General features: G+C 35.8%; 2 protein-coding genes and 1 long non-coding RNA gene across 19 annotated transcripts in view; 1 reads left to right on the forward strand and 2 right to left on the reverse strand.

Moving 5' to 3' along the window:
- The window catches only part of mia3 (MIA SH3 domain ER export factor 3), a 449969-nt gene extending 444273 nt beyond the window's left edge, over positions 1-5696 (reverse strand). For all 7 annotated transcript variants that reach the window (XR_012396145.1, XM_073933741.1, XM_073933740.1 and 4 more), the window contains exon 1: positions 5530-5696. Coding sequence is in view for 6 of the 7 variants with exons in the window: in XM_073933741.1 (XP_073789842.1) it covers positions 5530-5656 (127 nt within the window). In the remaining variant the exon portion in view is untranslated. The remainder of the gene's footprint in view (positions 1-5529) is intronic.
- The window catches only part of taf1a (TATA box binding protein (TBP)-associated factor, RNA polymerase I, A), a 60873-nt gene that overhangs the window by 12589 nt on the left and 30846 nt on the right, over positions 1-17438 (forward strand). For 4 of the 7 annotated variants that reach the window (XR_012395640.1, XM_073932960.1, XM_073932963.1 and 1 more), the window contains exons 1-2: positions 6938-7211; positions 9695-9861. Coding sequence is in view for 6 of the 7 variants with exons in the window: in XM_073932960.1 (XP_073789061.1) it covers positions 7088-7211; positions 9695-9861 (291 nt within the window). In the remaining variant the exon portion in view is untranslated. 7 annotated transcript variants of the gene reach the window in all.
- Positions 16249-17438, reverse strand: part of LOC141379470 (uncharacterized) — a 40296-nt gene continuing 39106 nt past the window's right edge. For all 5 annotated transcript variants that reach the window (XR_012396221.1, XR_012396218.1, XR_012396219.1 and 2 more), the window contains 3 exons: positions 17216-17301; positions 16889-16931; positions 16249-16791 (listed from right to left, as the gene is read on the reverse strand). This is a non-coding gene — a long non-coding RNA (uncharacterized lncRNA). The remainder of the gene's footprint in view (positions 16792-16888; positions 16932-17215; positions 17302-17438) is intronic.

The raw sequence follows: 17438 nt of genomic DNA on the forward strand, positions 1-17438 counted from the left end.
CATTATTTTGTATATATTTTTTGACTCTCAAAATGCTTGTAGCTGTTTTATTGCAATTTACACTTTCAGAAATCAAGGTATAAAAGCTGTCCTTGGCCTGAAACTCTTTCTAAATGAAACAATTTGTATGTAAAGATCCATAATGGTGCCTTAAAAGTAAATATTAGTACATAACATGTCCATATTGTAGCTTAAAGGTACATTTTAATACCTAAAAAGTATTTTAAAAAAGTACCTTTTAATAGGGTACTACCCTGAGTGACAGCTTTTGAATCAAAAAAAGAGCTCATCTTTAATGTTGACCTGATGATTAGTAAATTCACAGCAAGTTTTCCTATTAAACATGATATTATTTCTTGCTAGATATAAATAAAACATGACCGATTCGCCCTGTAAAGATGCAGCAGGAAGTTCTGCGTTAAATATTTTGTAGTTGTCTGATGTGAAACATCATTGCATGTGTTCTTTACACAGTAACATGATTTTATAGTTTGTTTAATAATGGTGTGTCGACCGCACCAGAATCAACAGCGCATCTAATAACTTGCCAATATGGAAGACACTGTTGAAGACTAAATTATTATCCCACCTAGGTCATTTGAATTATTCTATATGTATATAATCTTCTATATGTTGTGGTGATTCTATAGTTCTATAGTATTTATATACTATACTATAGTATTAGTGGTGTAATGGATCACAAATCTCACGGTTAAGGTCACATTATGGTGTTTTAGTCATGGATCGGACCATTTTTTGGATCAGCCAAAAATCGGTGGTGACAATAGTAATTTGCTTTCCATTTATTACAAAAAAAGCACTGCAAGACACTGGTTTGGTTTTATCAAATAAAACTTAAAACCTGTAATTTTATTTAATTTTTTTAAATGAAGAAATAATCAGCTGAATACAAATAAATTAAATTATTCAGTTCTGTGAAAACTTCACTGTTACTCCAACTGTTGCTGATAACCCTAAATGTAGAAATCTAACATTATCATTTTTACAACCCATATTTATTTTTAGCCTCATCTTCAATAAATGATTCAGTTCTTCACTCATAAAGCTTCATGTTTCATTGCTAGATGATCATTTCTGAAGAATTATTAAGTGGCATATTTTTGATGGCCAGCTATTGGTTAAATAATGTAATTGCTGCCTACAACTTTCATGTTTGAGAATCGTTTAATGCATACGAGGATGATTTTAATCCTCACCATAAACATCAGTGGTTTCATCTAAACTATAATCTGTTCTCGCAGTACTGCTGTGTTATTTAAATCTAACTTCATAACCATCTCAGAAGACTAAATCTCTTTCAAGAGTTCACACTTGGATACTGTTTGACAACTTGTTAGCAAGTTAGCAGGTTTGGCATGCTGTCCCAGGAGAGAACCCTGAGCTCGGAGATAGTTGAGCCCAGGGCTCCCACCAGGTTCATAGAGCATGTGAGGGGAGTACGAGGTCAGGTGTTCTCGAGAGCTCCCCTCGGCAAAAGAGGAAAGGAGGAGAAAGGGTGGATGGGGGGTTTCTTCGGGAAAACGAAGATAAAGGAGTAGTTCTTAGCTAGGTTACTTATAGTGACAGGGCTCGAAATTGCGACCATTTTGGTCACATATGCGCCCGAAAATTAATCTATGCGACCTCATAATATATCTGGGCGCATTAGTGCGACTGCAGATAATGGTTGTAGTGCGACCTGTTTTGATTTTTTGTAAAAACGTGCTGAATCGCTCTTCTCTGCCGCTATATTGGTTCATATTAGCTGTCATTCACTCAAGGTATTCCGCTGTCAGATCACAGGGAGGGAGCTTTTATGACCACGGGAAATGCAAACGGCTGAAGAGTAAAAACTTAAAGCACACAGGTTTGCAAACCGCACCTAAAGTTGAGGCGCAGATGAGAGCGATCATGACACGTCACGTGGTGAATAATGATCCGCCAGCTGAGATCAATCGAGTACGCGCTTCTTGGAGAAGGCGCCCGAATGTCCATGCGTCGCATTCACTGCGTGTTCAGCGCAAATGTCCGCTAAAAGTCTAATCTAATACTGTACATTTCATCGCCAAAGAAGCTCGCCTTTACTAAGTTTACACTGAAACTGCGGCTCATAACAAAGACCGGTATTGCGCCGATGGTTAGTGCAAGAATCCTGCTCTGCCTGCTCATAAATTGGGTCGGCTGACTCGCCTGCTTTTCCACTAACACAGAAAAATGAAGATCAGCTCAGACTGAACCTTTAAATTGACACAAACTGAAACCAAAACTTTTAAAGAGTGATAGAAGTGAGACTTTACTTACTTTCTTTTGTCTATTCTTGTTTGAGGTGTATATTATTTTTATTTATTTATTTACTGATTACTGCTTTGCAGCTTTCATCATTGAATTGAATGGTTTATTATAATCTTTTGTTTGTTTTGTAGCAGAAATATTATTTATTAAATTGACATGCATATAAAAACAGCAGTACAAAATCAATATTTCTTACTGCAATGCTTTTTGTTTGATGCAAACTATACATTTATTTTTCACAAAGTAACAGACTTTTTATAGCAGATTACCTACATTCATGCACATTCAAGGCAGTATCATAATGAGAAATGTAATTCATTGTTACTATTATTGTCATTTTCATCATCATTAATATTCTATGGCCTAATAATTAGACATTCATTTTGGAATTATTGCACACAAATATCAATGTCTTCGCAGCATTAGTTCGATAGCTGTTTCTGGTTTTTGTCAGTCCTATTAATGTTGTTTTAAAATACAATAAATCCCTTAAAAAGTGCTCATTCATTTTTGGTGGGTCCTCCTAATTTTTTTCTGGTGCTCCTAAATTTATTTTGGTGCTCCTAAATATTTGAAGTTGGGAGCACCGGTGCTACCAAGTAAAAAAGTTAATTTCGAGCCCTGAGTGAGTTTGGATGAATCTGATTGGCTAGCTAATGAGTGTAGATGAGTGACCAGCTGCAGTCAATCATATCACGTGCTCCTCTCGAAATTAGTTTGTGAAACTTCATTTCTTGTTTTTTGCGTTTTCAGATTTGAATGCAGCGATTGAAAGGATTAATAAACGTATGCAAATCAGCATCATTTATAATTTATGTTGCGTGGGTGTTGAGATCCTGATCTTTTAATGACTGATCGTCACACTGAATGCATTAATGCAGGATAAACAAGTAGTGACCTAGGAAACCCACCGCATCCCCTATTAACCCACAACTTCCTCCATCATAATTATATTTTACAGGAAAGCCTAAATGCTTTCATACATGCGATATGAATGAGGCGAGAGGCGATCTCTCTGCTATAATTAAAAAAATACTAATCCACAGGCCACGTGTGTTCCGAACCATAGGTTGTGATCCATACAAATCACAGATCAACCATGATCTATTACACCCATATATAGTTTTCTATATGGCAACACAACAACTATAATATAAACAAATGACCCAATACTATAGTATTCTACACCTACAGGACCTATTATACTACAATACACCACAGTTTACTTTGGTCAAATTTATAGTACACTACATTATTTATTAGTTTATCAGTTAGACTAGTAATACACTAGTTTATAAAGTGCTGTACATACAACACAGAGTTCAAAACACTAAAATATTTATTATAAGCATAGGTAGTAATAAAGATGGATTTGTTATGCATCCTTCACTCCATTCTTCAACTATCAAGTGATTAAGAAATAAAACACACTCCTCAACCACAGCTGGAATCATGTTTAGCAGGTTGTATTTACTGTAAATAACTGCTGTTGTAAATAAATGTTGTTGTTGTTAGCTCAACTAGCTAAACTGAGCTCACCTTTAAAAATTGTCACCTTGTTGTAAGCCAACGTTTGGTCAAATTTGGTCAAACCCAATGTTGGGTTATTTATGTTTTCCCCAATTAAATTTAAATGGCACTTTTTAACCCAGCGGTTGAGTTTGTACAGATTTGACTTAACACTGGGTTACAACAACCCAGCATCTTACAGAGTATAGTGTTTTTGAAACATACTGCAGAACATCTATGTGAATTAATAAGTTATGGTATATATAAATATTGAGATTACATCATTCATCCTTACCTCCATTCTTGAAATATTAGGCATTAAGATATTAAACATGGTTCAGTGCGCAAAACACCGACAGTGGAGTCATGTTCTGCAGATTGTATGTAAATATGCCCTTTAAATTAAACCAATCACTTCTGTTTGACAGAGATTTAAATCCAGGCCTCGTGTTTAACACAGTTAATGCTTACAGTGTGTGTTCACAACATATTGAACACATAAAATGACACATTAAAGCTCTCGTTTCACATACACAAATCTCAATGCTGCTGCTGCTGTTGTTGTTGCTAGCTCAGCTAGCTAAACTGAGCTCACATTAAAAAAATAAAAATGGTTGGCTGTCGTAACCCAACTGTGGGTAATTAATTCTTTTCAATTAAATTTAAATGGCTTTTTTAACCCAGCGGTTGTGTTTGGACATATTTGACCTAACATTAGGTTACAACCACCCAGCCTCTTACAGAGTATAGTGTTTTTAAAACATACTGTACAACAAGTACAATTAATAAGCTTTGGTGATTCTGTAGTTGTTGGTAACACAACAACTATGACCAAATGACCCAATACTGTACTATTCTACACCTACAGGACCTATTAAACAACAATACAACACAGTTTACTGTAGTGAAAACGACAGTATATTACACTATTTATTAGTTTATCAGTTCACTGTAGTTAAAAAAGTGTTGCATAATACATGGTTCAAAATCAATATAGTGTTCACTATAATTTAGAAGTAGTCATACAGATTGATTCATATATTGAGATTATACCATTCATCCTTAACTCTATTCTGGAAATATTAAGTAATGAAGATATAAAACATGGTTCAGTGCGCAAAACACCCACAGTGGAATCATGTTCTGCAGGTTGTATGTAAATACGCCATTTACATTAAACCAATCGCTTCTGTTTGACAGAGATTTAAATCCAGGCCTCGTGTTTAACACTGTTAATGGGTGTTCACATCATATTAAACACATAAAATATCAAACTAAAGCTCTCATTTCGCATGCAATACTCTGTGTTGTTGTTGTTGTTAGCTTGACTAGCTAAACTGAGCTCACATTCAAAAAAACAAACCTGCTAGGTTCTCGTAACCCAACCTTGAGTTAAATATGAACAAACCTAATGTTAGGTTATTTTACCCCTAATTATATTTAACTGACACCTTTTAACCCAGCGGTTGGTTTGTTTTAACATTAGGTTTCAACAACCCAGCATTTGTTATCAGCACACTGGATCTTCAAGGACGCGCCAGCCCTCATGTCATTTTCGCCTGTACGTCACATGTAGGATCGACATTCTAATGGAACTCTTTTAAGTCACAGAATGTTACAAAGTTGCAGTTTCCCCGCGGCGGCGGCCGATGCGGCCTTTATGACGTCAGCAGCGCAGAACTTTTATGATCCAGCATCCCGAATAGATGAAAAGTTGCAGATACTCACTGCTGCATTCTTCATCCGCGCAGCGCTTCAGCTCCGAGAACCGCCGGTCCGAGCAGCTCCCGCCGAAGCACGAGCACAGGAGGAGGGTAAAAAGTGAGTAAAACCGGGGATTATTCGGTGCAGCCATGCTGGCAGCTGTTGATCGCGGAGCCGCTGCCGACACGTCAGCAGACCGGAGGCGAGCTGAGCTGCTTCAGTGAGGAGGAGAGAAGCTGGAGTCAGGTTACAGAGCCTGCGCTTAAAGAGATAGCAGCACCAACAACACACCACACAGATCAGCTGGGGGAACACTGGCTCTACACTGTGCTGTGAAAATATATTTATCTATATATAATTTAATAACAAATATCTAAAATAAAATAAATACATTTTATGTAGTGTGTGTAGGGGCATGCTTATGTTTTTATTTATTTATTTATTTGGATTTGTTTTGGTGTGTTTATTTGGATTTTTTAAAAAGTTTTATTTAGGTAGTTATTATTTACATTTGATCTATTCTTTATTGTTTGGTTTTATTGTGATTTCATTAAATTTTTATCTATTTATTTGTTGAGATTACATCAAAAACAAAAAAAAGAGATAAGAAAACAAATAAAAAGACCAATTAATTGCTCCTCAATTAATAAGGTCAACTAATTAATGATGGTTAGTTCAAATCACAATTTACACTATTAACTACTGCATTAGGCGACGCAGTGGCACAGTTGGTAGTGCTGTCGCCTCACAGCAAGAAGGTCGCTGGTTCGAACCTCAGCTGGGTCAGTTGGCATTTCTGTGTGAAGTTTGCATGTTCTCGCTATATTGGTGTGGGTTTCCTCCGGGTGCTCCGGTTTCCTTCACAGTCCAAACACATGTCATACAGGTGAATTGGGTAGGCTAAATTGTCCATAGTGTACGAGTGTGAATGAGTGTATGTGGATGTTTCCCAGAAATGGGTTGCAGCTGAAAGGGCATCCGCTGCATGAAACATATGCTGAATAAGTTGGTGGTTCATTCCGCTGTGGCTACCCCAGATTAATAAAGGGACTAAGCCGAAAATGAACGAATGATTGAATATATAAGATATTAACTTATAAAATATTATCCTATTCTACATTCCTAATCAATGCATAAACCAAACTATACCTAATGAACCATAAGCAGCAAATTAATAAATTATTGAGCTAAAAGTCTTAGTTTAATCGTGAATCGTTAATTCAAGTGTGAATTATAATTTCAAATAAAGTGTTACCAAATTAATAGTAAGATTTAATATTTCAGGCATGGTGGCTCAGTGGTTAGCACTTTCACCTCACTGCAAGAAGGTTGCTGGATTGAGTCCTTCGTATTGTTTCTCTCATTCCTCTAGTGCTGCAGGTGGCGCTATGACCCGGTCACGATCATCGCTTGTTTTTATGAAGAAGAGTTTAGTTCACATCCTCACATGTCCAAAGAAGTCCACAAATTCACAAGTGCACTATTTAGTGAGTCAATAGTGTTTATAATAACATATTTCTTTCATGCCTCGTTCATCATCATCATCTGAATAGGAAGGCCAGTCGCCGTATTGCACTGAGAAATGGATGACATCGAAGCTGAGCTCAACATTGCAGAAACACACGCGGATTTTACACAAGATGAAAGTGAACATCGGCAACGGCTGAAAAGACCAGTCCAGCTTCACTGTCAAGTTAAAGACCGAGGTAAAGTTTCATTTACACCCTCATGTTTACTCTAAATTCATTATAATGCACCCAGAATGCGTGTAAAGTTACTTGTTTTCGCAATTCGGAGGGTTATTGCACACAAATAAGATAAGAGATTAAGCTGGGATTCTGAGGGACATTCTAAAGCACTTAAAGTGGCTTAATGCACCTAAACATCAAAACATCAACATTGAAGTCCATTAAAAGGAAAAAGCTTAACGTGGCTTAATGTAACGTTACCTTAACAAGCGGGGAAAATCAAATTTCTATCAAATTTTACTCATGACACACTTTCTGATGACAAAAGTATGGAAGCCCGTTCCAGCCTCTGAATAAAAATAAATAAATAAATAAATAAATACAATGTAAAAACAAATTATAAAGTCAAAATTCTAAGTTAAGTCAAAACCTTGAGATATATAGTCAGAATTCAGAGTTATAAAGTCGCAATTCCGAGTTAAGCCAGAATTGCAAGTTATAAAGTTAGAATTCTGAGCTATAAGGTCGCAATTCTGAGTTATAAAGTCGCAATTTGATTTATAAAGTCGCAATTCTGAGTTAAGTCAGAATTCTGAGATATAAAGTCAGAATTGTGAGTTATAAAGTCAGAATTCAAAGTTAAAAAGACAATTCCGAGTGTTAAAGTCGCAATTTTAAATGTTAAATTTCGAGCTACAAAGTCGCAATTCTAAATAATATTCGCAATTCCGAGTTATAAAGTCGCAATTACGAGTTATAAAGTCCCATTTCCTAGTGATAAAGTCGCAATTCCGAGTTATAAAGTCACAATTCTGAGTAATAGTCGCAATTCCCAGTTATAAAGTCGCAATTCCGAGTGTTAAAGTCGCAATTTCGAGCTACAAAGTCGCAATTCTAAATAATATTCGCGATTCCGAGTTATAAAGTCGCAATTCCGAGTTATAAAGTCACAATTCTGAGTAATAGTCGCAATTCCCAGTTATAAAGTCGCAATTCCATATTGTAAAGTCACAATTTCGAGTAATAAAGTCACATATCTGAGTTATAAAGTCGCATTACCGAGTAATAAAGTCGCAATTCCGAGTTATTAAGTCACAATTCTGAGTGATAGTCGCAATTCCGAGTTATAAAGTCGCATTTCCTAGTGATAAAGTCGCAATTCTGAGTTATAAAGTCACAATTCTGAGTAATAGTCGGAATTCCCAGTTATAAAGTCGCAATTCCGAGTGTTAAAGTCGCAATTTCGAGCTACAAAGTCGCAATTCTAAATAATATTCGCGATTCCGAGTTATAAAGTCGCAATTCCGAGTTATAAAGTCACAATTCTGAGTAATAGTCGCAATTCCCAGTTATAAAGTCGCAATTCCATATTGTAAAGTCGCAATTTTGAGTAATAAAGTCACATATCTGAGTTATAAAGTCGCATTTCCGAGTAATAAAGTCGCAATTCCGAGTTATTAAGTCACAATTCTGAGTGATAGTCGCAATTCCGAGTTATAAAGTCGCATTTCCGAGTTATAAAGTCGCAATTCCGAGTTATAAAGTTGCATTTACAAGTAATAAAGTCACAATTCCGAGTTACAAAGTCGCAATTCAAAGTAATAGTTGCAATTCTGAGTAATAAAGTCGCATTTCCGAGTAATATAGTCGCAATTCCGAGTGATAAAGTCGCAATCTTGAGTAATAAAGTCGCAATTCTGAGTAATAAAGTCGCATTGCCGAGTAATAAAGTCGCAATTCCAAGAACTAAAGTTGCAATTCCGAGTGATAAAGTCGCAATTCTGAGTAATAAAGTCGCATTTTCGAGTAATATAGTCGCAATTGCGAGTGATAAAGTCGCAATCTTGAGTAATAAAGTCACATTGCCGAGTAATAAAGTCGCAATTCCAAGAAGTAAAGTTGCAATTCCGAGTGATAAAGTCGCAATTCTGAGTAATAAAGTCGCATTTCCGTGTAATAAAGTAATTTTGCAATTCTGAGTGATAAAGTCACATTTCCAAGTAGTAAAGTCGTAATTCTGACCTATAAAGTCGCAGTTCCGAGTTAAAAAGTCGCAATTCCGAGTTGTAAAGTTGCAATTCCGAGTAACAAAGTCGCAATTCCAAGTTATAAAGTCGCAATTAGCAAATTTCCAGTATACTTCAAGTTACGCCCCTGTCTTGCAGTCCGCAGACAGACACTACTCACTATGACGACTTCTGCTGCTGAGAAACCCGGAAATGTGAAAATGGTTCACATTATGGCTGCACAATATTGGAAAAAACAACATTGTGATATTTAGTTTTTTACGATATATATTGCGAAATAAAGACAATTCCCTCAGTGGTGTTTTAAACTTGCCTAATAACTCAACCAGGCCTTAAAATCACATGCAAATAATAAACTGGACATTGAAGATCCTGCTCAAATGTGCACAATTCAATATAGATGCCGAAATGATATATATTGTGCTGCCGTAGTCCTTATATTGCATTATTGAATATTTTAGTTTGTCTTTTCAGGTTTTTTCACAGGGATCTACTTTCTGAAGTGCAACAGAAAGTGTCTGGAGCTGCTGAGAGAAGCGATGCTGCATCATCGGTGGCAGGAGGCTGTGGGATATTTCAGCTCTTACATTCAGACACTGGAGGCCAAAACATACAATAGTTATCAGTCTGTGGTTGCGGAGGTACACACTCACTCACACACTTCTCTGAGAACTTACGCCTTTAATATCAGTGATGAACATGTGGCATTCTCCTGTTTTGATAGTGACTCTGGTCATAATGTTGCATAGTGTTGCTGAGTGCAGCAAATACATTTAATCGATTAAATAAAATATTAAGAATGTATTTGCTTCTGAATTTGTTTAAAATATTACTGACCAATAATTGGAAATGGTTTTGCATGGATAAATAGCGTAGTAGATATATTAAATGATGGATGGATGAATTAATCGATAGATGGGTGGAATAATAAATTAACAAATTGATTGATGGAATGATGATTGGATGGATGACGTGGTTGATGGATGAATGAAGAAAATGGAAAATGAATGAATAGATGGATGGATTGAATGATGGATGGAGGGAATTATAGATTGATGGATTGAATAATAGATAAAAGGATGAAATAATATATTGATGGATTGAATGGTAGATGTAAGTAAAGATAGATGGATTGAATAATGAATGAATGAATGGATAGAATGATAGACTGAATGTTGGAATGAAAGATTGATGGATGGATGAAATCATAAATGGGTAAATAATAGGTACATGGGTTGATTGATGGATGAATAAAACTAGATGGGTGAATAATAGGCAGATAGATTGAGTAATGGATGGATGAATGAATCGATAGATGGATAGATTGATTAACAAATGGATTGGTTGAAGAATTATGAATGGATTGATGATTGAATGAATTAAATAGTCGATGGATGGATGAAGGAAATGGAAAATGAATGGATGGATAGATGTATGGAATTATAGATTGATGGATTGAATGGTGGATGAATGGATGAAATAATATATTGATAAATAGGTGGATTGAATCGTAGATGTAAGTAAAGAGAGATGGGTTGAATAATGAATGAATGGATAGAATGATAGACTGAATGTTGGAATGAAAAATTGATGGATGGATGAAATCATAGATGGGTGAATAATAGGTACATGGGTTGATTGATGGATGAATAAAACTAGATGGGTGAATAATAGGCAGATAGATTGAATAATGGATGGATGAATGAATCGATAGATGGATAGAATGATAGATTGATTAACAAATGGATTGATTAAATCATGAATGGATTGATGATTGAATTAATGAAATGGTTGATGGATGGATGAAGGAAATGGAAGATGGATGGATGGATGGAATTATAGATTGATAGATTGAATGATGGATGAAATAATATATTGATGAATAGATGGATTGAATGATAGATTGATTAACAAATGGATTGATTGAATCATGAATAGATTGATGGATTGTTGATTGAATGAATGAAATAGTCAATGGATGGATGAAGGAAATGGATGGATGGATGGATGGAATCATAGATTGATGGATTGAATGATGGATGAATGGATGAAATAATATATTGATGAATAGATGGATTGAATGGTAGATGTAATTAAATATAGGGCTGCTCGATTTTGGAAAAAATCATAATTACGATTATTTTGGTCATAATTGTAATCACGATTATTCTAAACGATTATCAGTTGAAGTCAAAATTATTAGCGCTCCTGAGAATTTAGTTTTTTTTAAATAACTATTTCCCAAATTATGTTAAACAGAGCAGGGAATTTTAACAGTATTTCCTCTATTTTTTTTTCTTCTGAAGAAAGGCTTATTTGTTTTGTTTTGGCTAGAATAAAAGCAGATTTAAATATTTTGAAACCCATTTTAAGGTCCATATTATTAGCCCCCTTAAGCAATATATATTTTTGATTGTCTGCAGAAGAATCTACTGTTATACAATGACTTGCCTATTTACTCTAATTAAGCCTTTGAATTGCACTTTAATTTGAATGGTTGTATTTTGAAAAACATCTAGTAAAATGTTATGTGCTGTCATCATAGCAAAGATAAAACAAATCAGTAATTAGACATGATATATCAAAACTAGTATGTTCAGAAATAACTTTAAAGGGCCATGAAACCCCCTCGTTTCAGCAGGGTGTTTTCACACCTCTACTTTGGAAAAAGTCAGAAAAGTGGGCGTGTCCAGCACTGTTTAGGGGGGAGTGTCGGAGGAGCTAAAGTGGGATGGTGTGGGAGTGTCTATTTGGGCACGCGCGAGTTTCAGTCAAAATACACACACATGAGAAAGTGATGGTGTTTAACCTACATGGACATCTGTAGTGGAATTATTTGCCAAATTATTAATTGTTGGACTTTAACAGCAGTTTTGCTCTTTCATTCAGGGAATTCATTCATGCCCCTCGCGACAAACGCGATATTTGATTGGAGGAACTGCTCTAAGTGTCTATTTTTCATGCAATGTTTGATACCGCACGGCGAATGAGAGAAAAAAACTCTGCATTTCCCGGAAACTTAGATGCACACGGCAGGTAGCGTCAGAAAGCCGCGTGTGTTATTCCGGTCACAAAATGCGGTGCTATGTTTGCACTCAGTGCAATGGTTAACTTAATTCGATACGAACAAACTGAATAAACAAAGAGCACTGGTCACTCACTTACCAAATCTGTAGAGACAGAACAATCACCAGCAGCTAGAGCCGCGTCTTTATGAAGAGGAGACTAACGTTACAAGCGAATCCGGATCTCAGCGTTTGCAGATGAGAACAGCTCTCAGGTAAACAATAATCCTCCTTAGACACGTAAGTTATTGTTGTGGAGCGTCGCGTACACTGTTAATCCACACGTGACTCTGAGCTCTCACAGAGAGAAAATGAAAACGAAACTTAACTGCAGCAAACTAGAAAAGCAACACTTCACGCTTGTTTTGCCAACACAACGTGGCGTCTCTGTGGCGTAAACACGGTGACAGTAATGAATATTAATGAAGCTGCACAATAGAGCGCGCTGATTGGTTTGAACCAAGCCTTACTCATGCATGCAACACACTGTAAGACATAATAAGACTCGCTCTGCCACAGACGCCCAGTCTGCACGCTGGAATACACGCTATTATATCATGACCGTGACGCAGCTTCAAAAATTCGTTTCAAACAGGAAGTACGAATTTGCTTGAAATAACGCAAAAACAACCAATTTACACTTTTTAGTGAAATATAGGTGTCCTAATAGTGTTTTTAGCAGTGTGGGACACATATACGACTGTCAACAGCTCAAAACATGTGTTTTGGTGTTTCGTGACCCTTTAAAAAAACTTCTTTCCATTAAACATAAATTGGAGGAAAAGGGTTGCTAATATTCTGGAGGGCTAATAATTCTGACTTCAACTATATATATATATATATATATATATATATATATATATATATATATATATATATATATATATATATATATATATATACAGTTATTTTCCACCATGCAAAGGAAAGAGAAATAAATACAATAGAATAAAAATATTAAACAAACTGTGCTTTAAGCATCTTCACCCTAAGAAAAACACTTTAGCTACAAAAGTCCTTCAGTCAGGAACAGTAAGGGATGTTCTCGTCGTTTGATTAATGATAAAACAGGCGGCAGCATTTCGCACTGTCACTTTAATGGTTTCTCTTTCACGTGTCTTTTGATTCTCAACTTGTTTGTTTATTACGCAAATGAGAGTTAATATGAATAATCACTAAACATGCATTCACATTTTGACACCTATTTGACCATTAAAGCGCTCATGTTAAGATTACTTTAGATGTCTGCTCTCCTCTGCTCGTCTCAGTGTGCGAATGAGACCGAATGCTGACCGCGTGCTTATGCGTGTGCGCGTGTTGCACCCTCACATAAGCACGTGGTCTATCGCGCTTTTGGTATATGATGGAATAATCGTTACTCTCGATTAATGGTTTTTCATAATCGTTAGAAGCCATAATCGAAATCGGATTTTCGATTAATTGCACAGCCCTAATTAAAGATAGATGGATTGAATAATGGATGAATGGATGGATATGATGGAATGAAATATTGATGGATGGATGAAGTTATAGATGGGTGAACAATTGATAGATGGGTTGTTTGATGGAATGATGGGATTTTAAATGTATGGATTGATTGGATGGATAGATGAGTGAAATTATGGATTTGTAGATTGATGGATGGAATGATGGATAGATGCATGGAAGGAAAATGATAGATTGATAAATAAATGGATGGATCGAGTGAGATTGAATTATAGTTGGATGGATTGAATGATGAATGGAATTATCGATAGATGCATGCATTGAGTGATGGATGGATTGAATGGTAATTTGGTTGGATGTAATGAAAGATGGATAATTAGATGAAATGGTAGATGGATGGATAAATGAAATGGACTATGGATGATTAGATTGAATGGTGGATTTGTGGATTGGATGGATGGATAGATGGATAGTTGAAATGAAAGATGGATGTATGGATTAAATGATGGATTTATAGATTAATGGATGGACGGATGGATAGTTGAAATGAAAGATGGATGGGTGGATGGATGATGAATGAAATGGTAGATGGATGAAATGAAATATGGATGGATGGATTGAATGATGGATTTATAGATTGATGGATGGATAGTTGAAATGAAAGATGGATGGATGAAATGAAATATGGATGGATGGAAGCAATGGTGAATGAATAGATGTGTTTGATTGAATGATGGATTTGTGGATAGAGGGATGAAGTGAAAGATGGGTGGGTGGGTGGATGGATGATGAATGAAATGGTGGATGGAAGATGCATGGATAGATGAAATGGTAGATGGATGGATGAATAAAATGGAATATGGATGCATAGATAAATAGATAGAATGATGGATTTGTGGATTGATGGATGATGAATGAAATGGTAGAAGGATGGATGAATGAAATGGACTATTGATAAATAGATGGATGGATTAATGGATGAATGAATAGTTGAAATAAAAGATGAATGAATGGATTGAATGATGAATGGACGGATGGATAGTTGAAAAATGGATGGTTGGATGGATGATGGATGAAATGGAGGATGGATGACTAAAATAATTGGTAGATGAATGGATGAAATAAAATACGGATGGATAGAATGATTGATTTTTGGATGAATAGATGTATTGATTGAATGATGGATGGATGAAATGAATGATGGATTTGTGGATGGATGGATGATGGATGAAATGGTAGAAGGATGGATGAATGAAATGGACTATTGATAAATTGATGGATGAATGGATAGTTGACATGAAAGATGGATTGAATGGATGGATGGATAGTTGAAAAATGGATGGGTGGATGAATGATGGATGAAATGGTACACAAATGGATGAAATGGAGGATGGATGACTAATGTAATTGGTTGATGGATGGATGAAATAAAATACGGATGAATGGAAGGATTGATTTATGGATGAATAGATGTATTGATTGAATGATGGATTTGTGGATTGATTGATGGATGGATGAAATGAATGATGGATTTGTGGATTGATGGATTGGATGGATGGATGATAGATGAAATGGTAGAAGGATGCATGAATGAAATGGACTTGATAAATAGATGGATGGATTGATGGATGGATTGATAGTTGAAATGAAAGATGGATTAAATGATGAATGGACGGATGGATAGTTGAAAAATGGATGGGTGGATGGATGATGGATGAAATGGTTCACAAATGGATGAAATGGAGGATGGATGACTAAATGAATTGGTAGATGGATGGATGGATAAAATGAAAGATGGCTGGATGATGGATGAAATGATACATGGATGGATGGATGAAATGGAGGAAGGATGACTAGATGAAATTGTAAATAGATGGATGGATGAAATGGAGGATGCATGGATAGATGAAATGGAGGATGGATGACTAAATGAAATGGTGGATGAATAAAACGGATGGAAGGAATGATGGATGGATAAATGGGTGTATTGATTAAATTATAGATTTAAGGGTGGATGAATGGATGGATGAAATGGAAGATGGATGGATTTGTGGATTGGATGGATGGATGGATGGATAGATGATAGATGAAATAGTAGATGGAGGACTAGGATGGATTGAATGATGGATTTGTGAATTGATGGATGAATGGGTGAAATGATAGATTGATAGATGGAATGATGGATTGATAAATAGATGGATAGAATGTTAAATAAGCAGAATGATTGATGGATTAGTTTGATTAAATCTCCCCCACACAGCAAAATACGGGGACCCAAAACAACTCTATGGGTGTTAATTTCAACACTTTGAAAGTGTCTCATGGGGTCCACTCAAAACAGAGTTAAATCAACACTTTCAAAAGGGTTGGCATATTGACACCGAAGTAAGGGTTAATTTTAACTCTGGGAAGAGTTAAAAAATGTAACTATATTTAACACCGTCTGGTGTAATATATTGTTATTTTATTCAACTCTCTTGAGTGTAAATATGGTAAAAAGGTCAAATAGACTGTAAATTACAAAAGAAAAAACATTTTATTTGAAAACATTCACCACTTCAACAATTCATTCAGTTTTTAAAATGCAACAATATCAAATATGCTTTAAATGTTTTATTAGTACAGACAGTATCAACAAAATATGTATGACCAGTGCTCAAAAAGGCTGTTTCAGTCCTTTGGTCCAAACTTGATGTTTCATCAGAGCAATTTGAAAGTTCAATATAACGTCACTCATAGTTTTCTTCTGAACTCATAGTTTTCTTCTGAAATTACATTTTAAACAACTTGGCGTGCAAATCTTTCACTTCTGGTGTTTCCTTGGTCCTCCATATCGAACACAGCAGTTTAAATGAAGGTACAAATGCTGTAAACTTGTGTGAAAACAAACTGGAGCTAGGAAATCTCATCAAGCATGTCCTGTGAATGAAGTGCTTCCCAGCCACAGGATGACCTTTTTATCCATGACGATGTAGCAGCTGCTGATCGCTCGTCTGGTGGTTCCTGACGCACGGATATAGGGCGATGCGCATCTAAGAACTCTTCAAGACTCCAGCATGACTAAGAAAAATGTTTGAAAACAAATTGCAATCAAATTCTATGATATATTTAAAAGAACATTTAAAGTAAATAAAACATTCAAGAAATCTAAACTCACCTTTTGAAAATCTTCATGATGATCCACAACTTGACTCTCCCAGCTGGTTGAGGTGACAGGATATGGAAAAGTAGAAAAAACACATACATCACTGTTGAATCTCCAAAAACAATTAGGTTAACCACAATGACTAGAACTGGAAAACAGGCAGCTGTCTGTCCAGAATCCTGAATTTAACACAACATTGGAGCAAAATTTAGAGGAGCTTAAAATCTTTTATATCATTTAGTGATGCTGACTTCCCCAAAATATTGGCCACAGCATAAAAAATATTCATAAACCTACAGTTTTCTGTAAGCGTGTGTGTGTGCGTGCATGTTTCTTTACCAGATTCAACTTGTTAGGCCCTTTCAGGTCCAGTATTGACGCCACCTTTCCTGGAGTCTAGCAGATGTTTCAAGTCCAAATAGAATCTAAAATATTAGGATAAGCAGACGAGGAAAAGTGCAAAGTAAAGAGCAAAACATTATTTAAGTAACAGTTCACCCACAATACAAAACTTATCACCTTCATGTCATTTGTTATTCTCTAATGCTCTAATACCCTCTCA

Source organism: Danio rerio, chromosome 20 (genome assembly GCF_049306965.1).
Source record: "Danio rerio strain Tuebingen ecotype United States chromosome 20, GRCz12tu, whole genome shotgun sequence".
Taxonomy (NCBI): domain Eukaryota; kingdom Metazoa; phylum Chordata; class Actinopteri; order Cypriniformes; family Danionidae; genus Danio; species Danio rerio.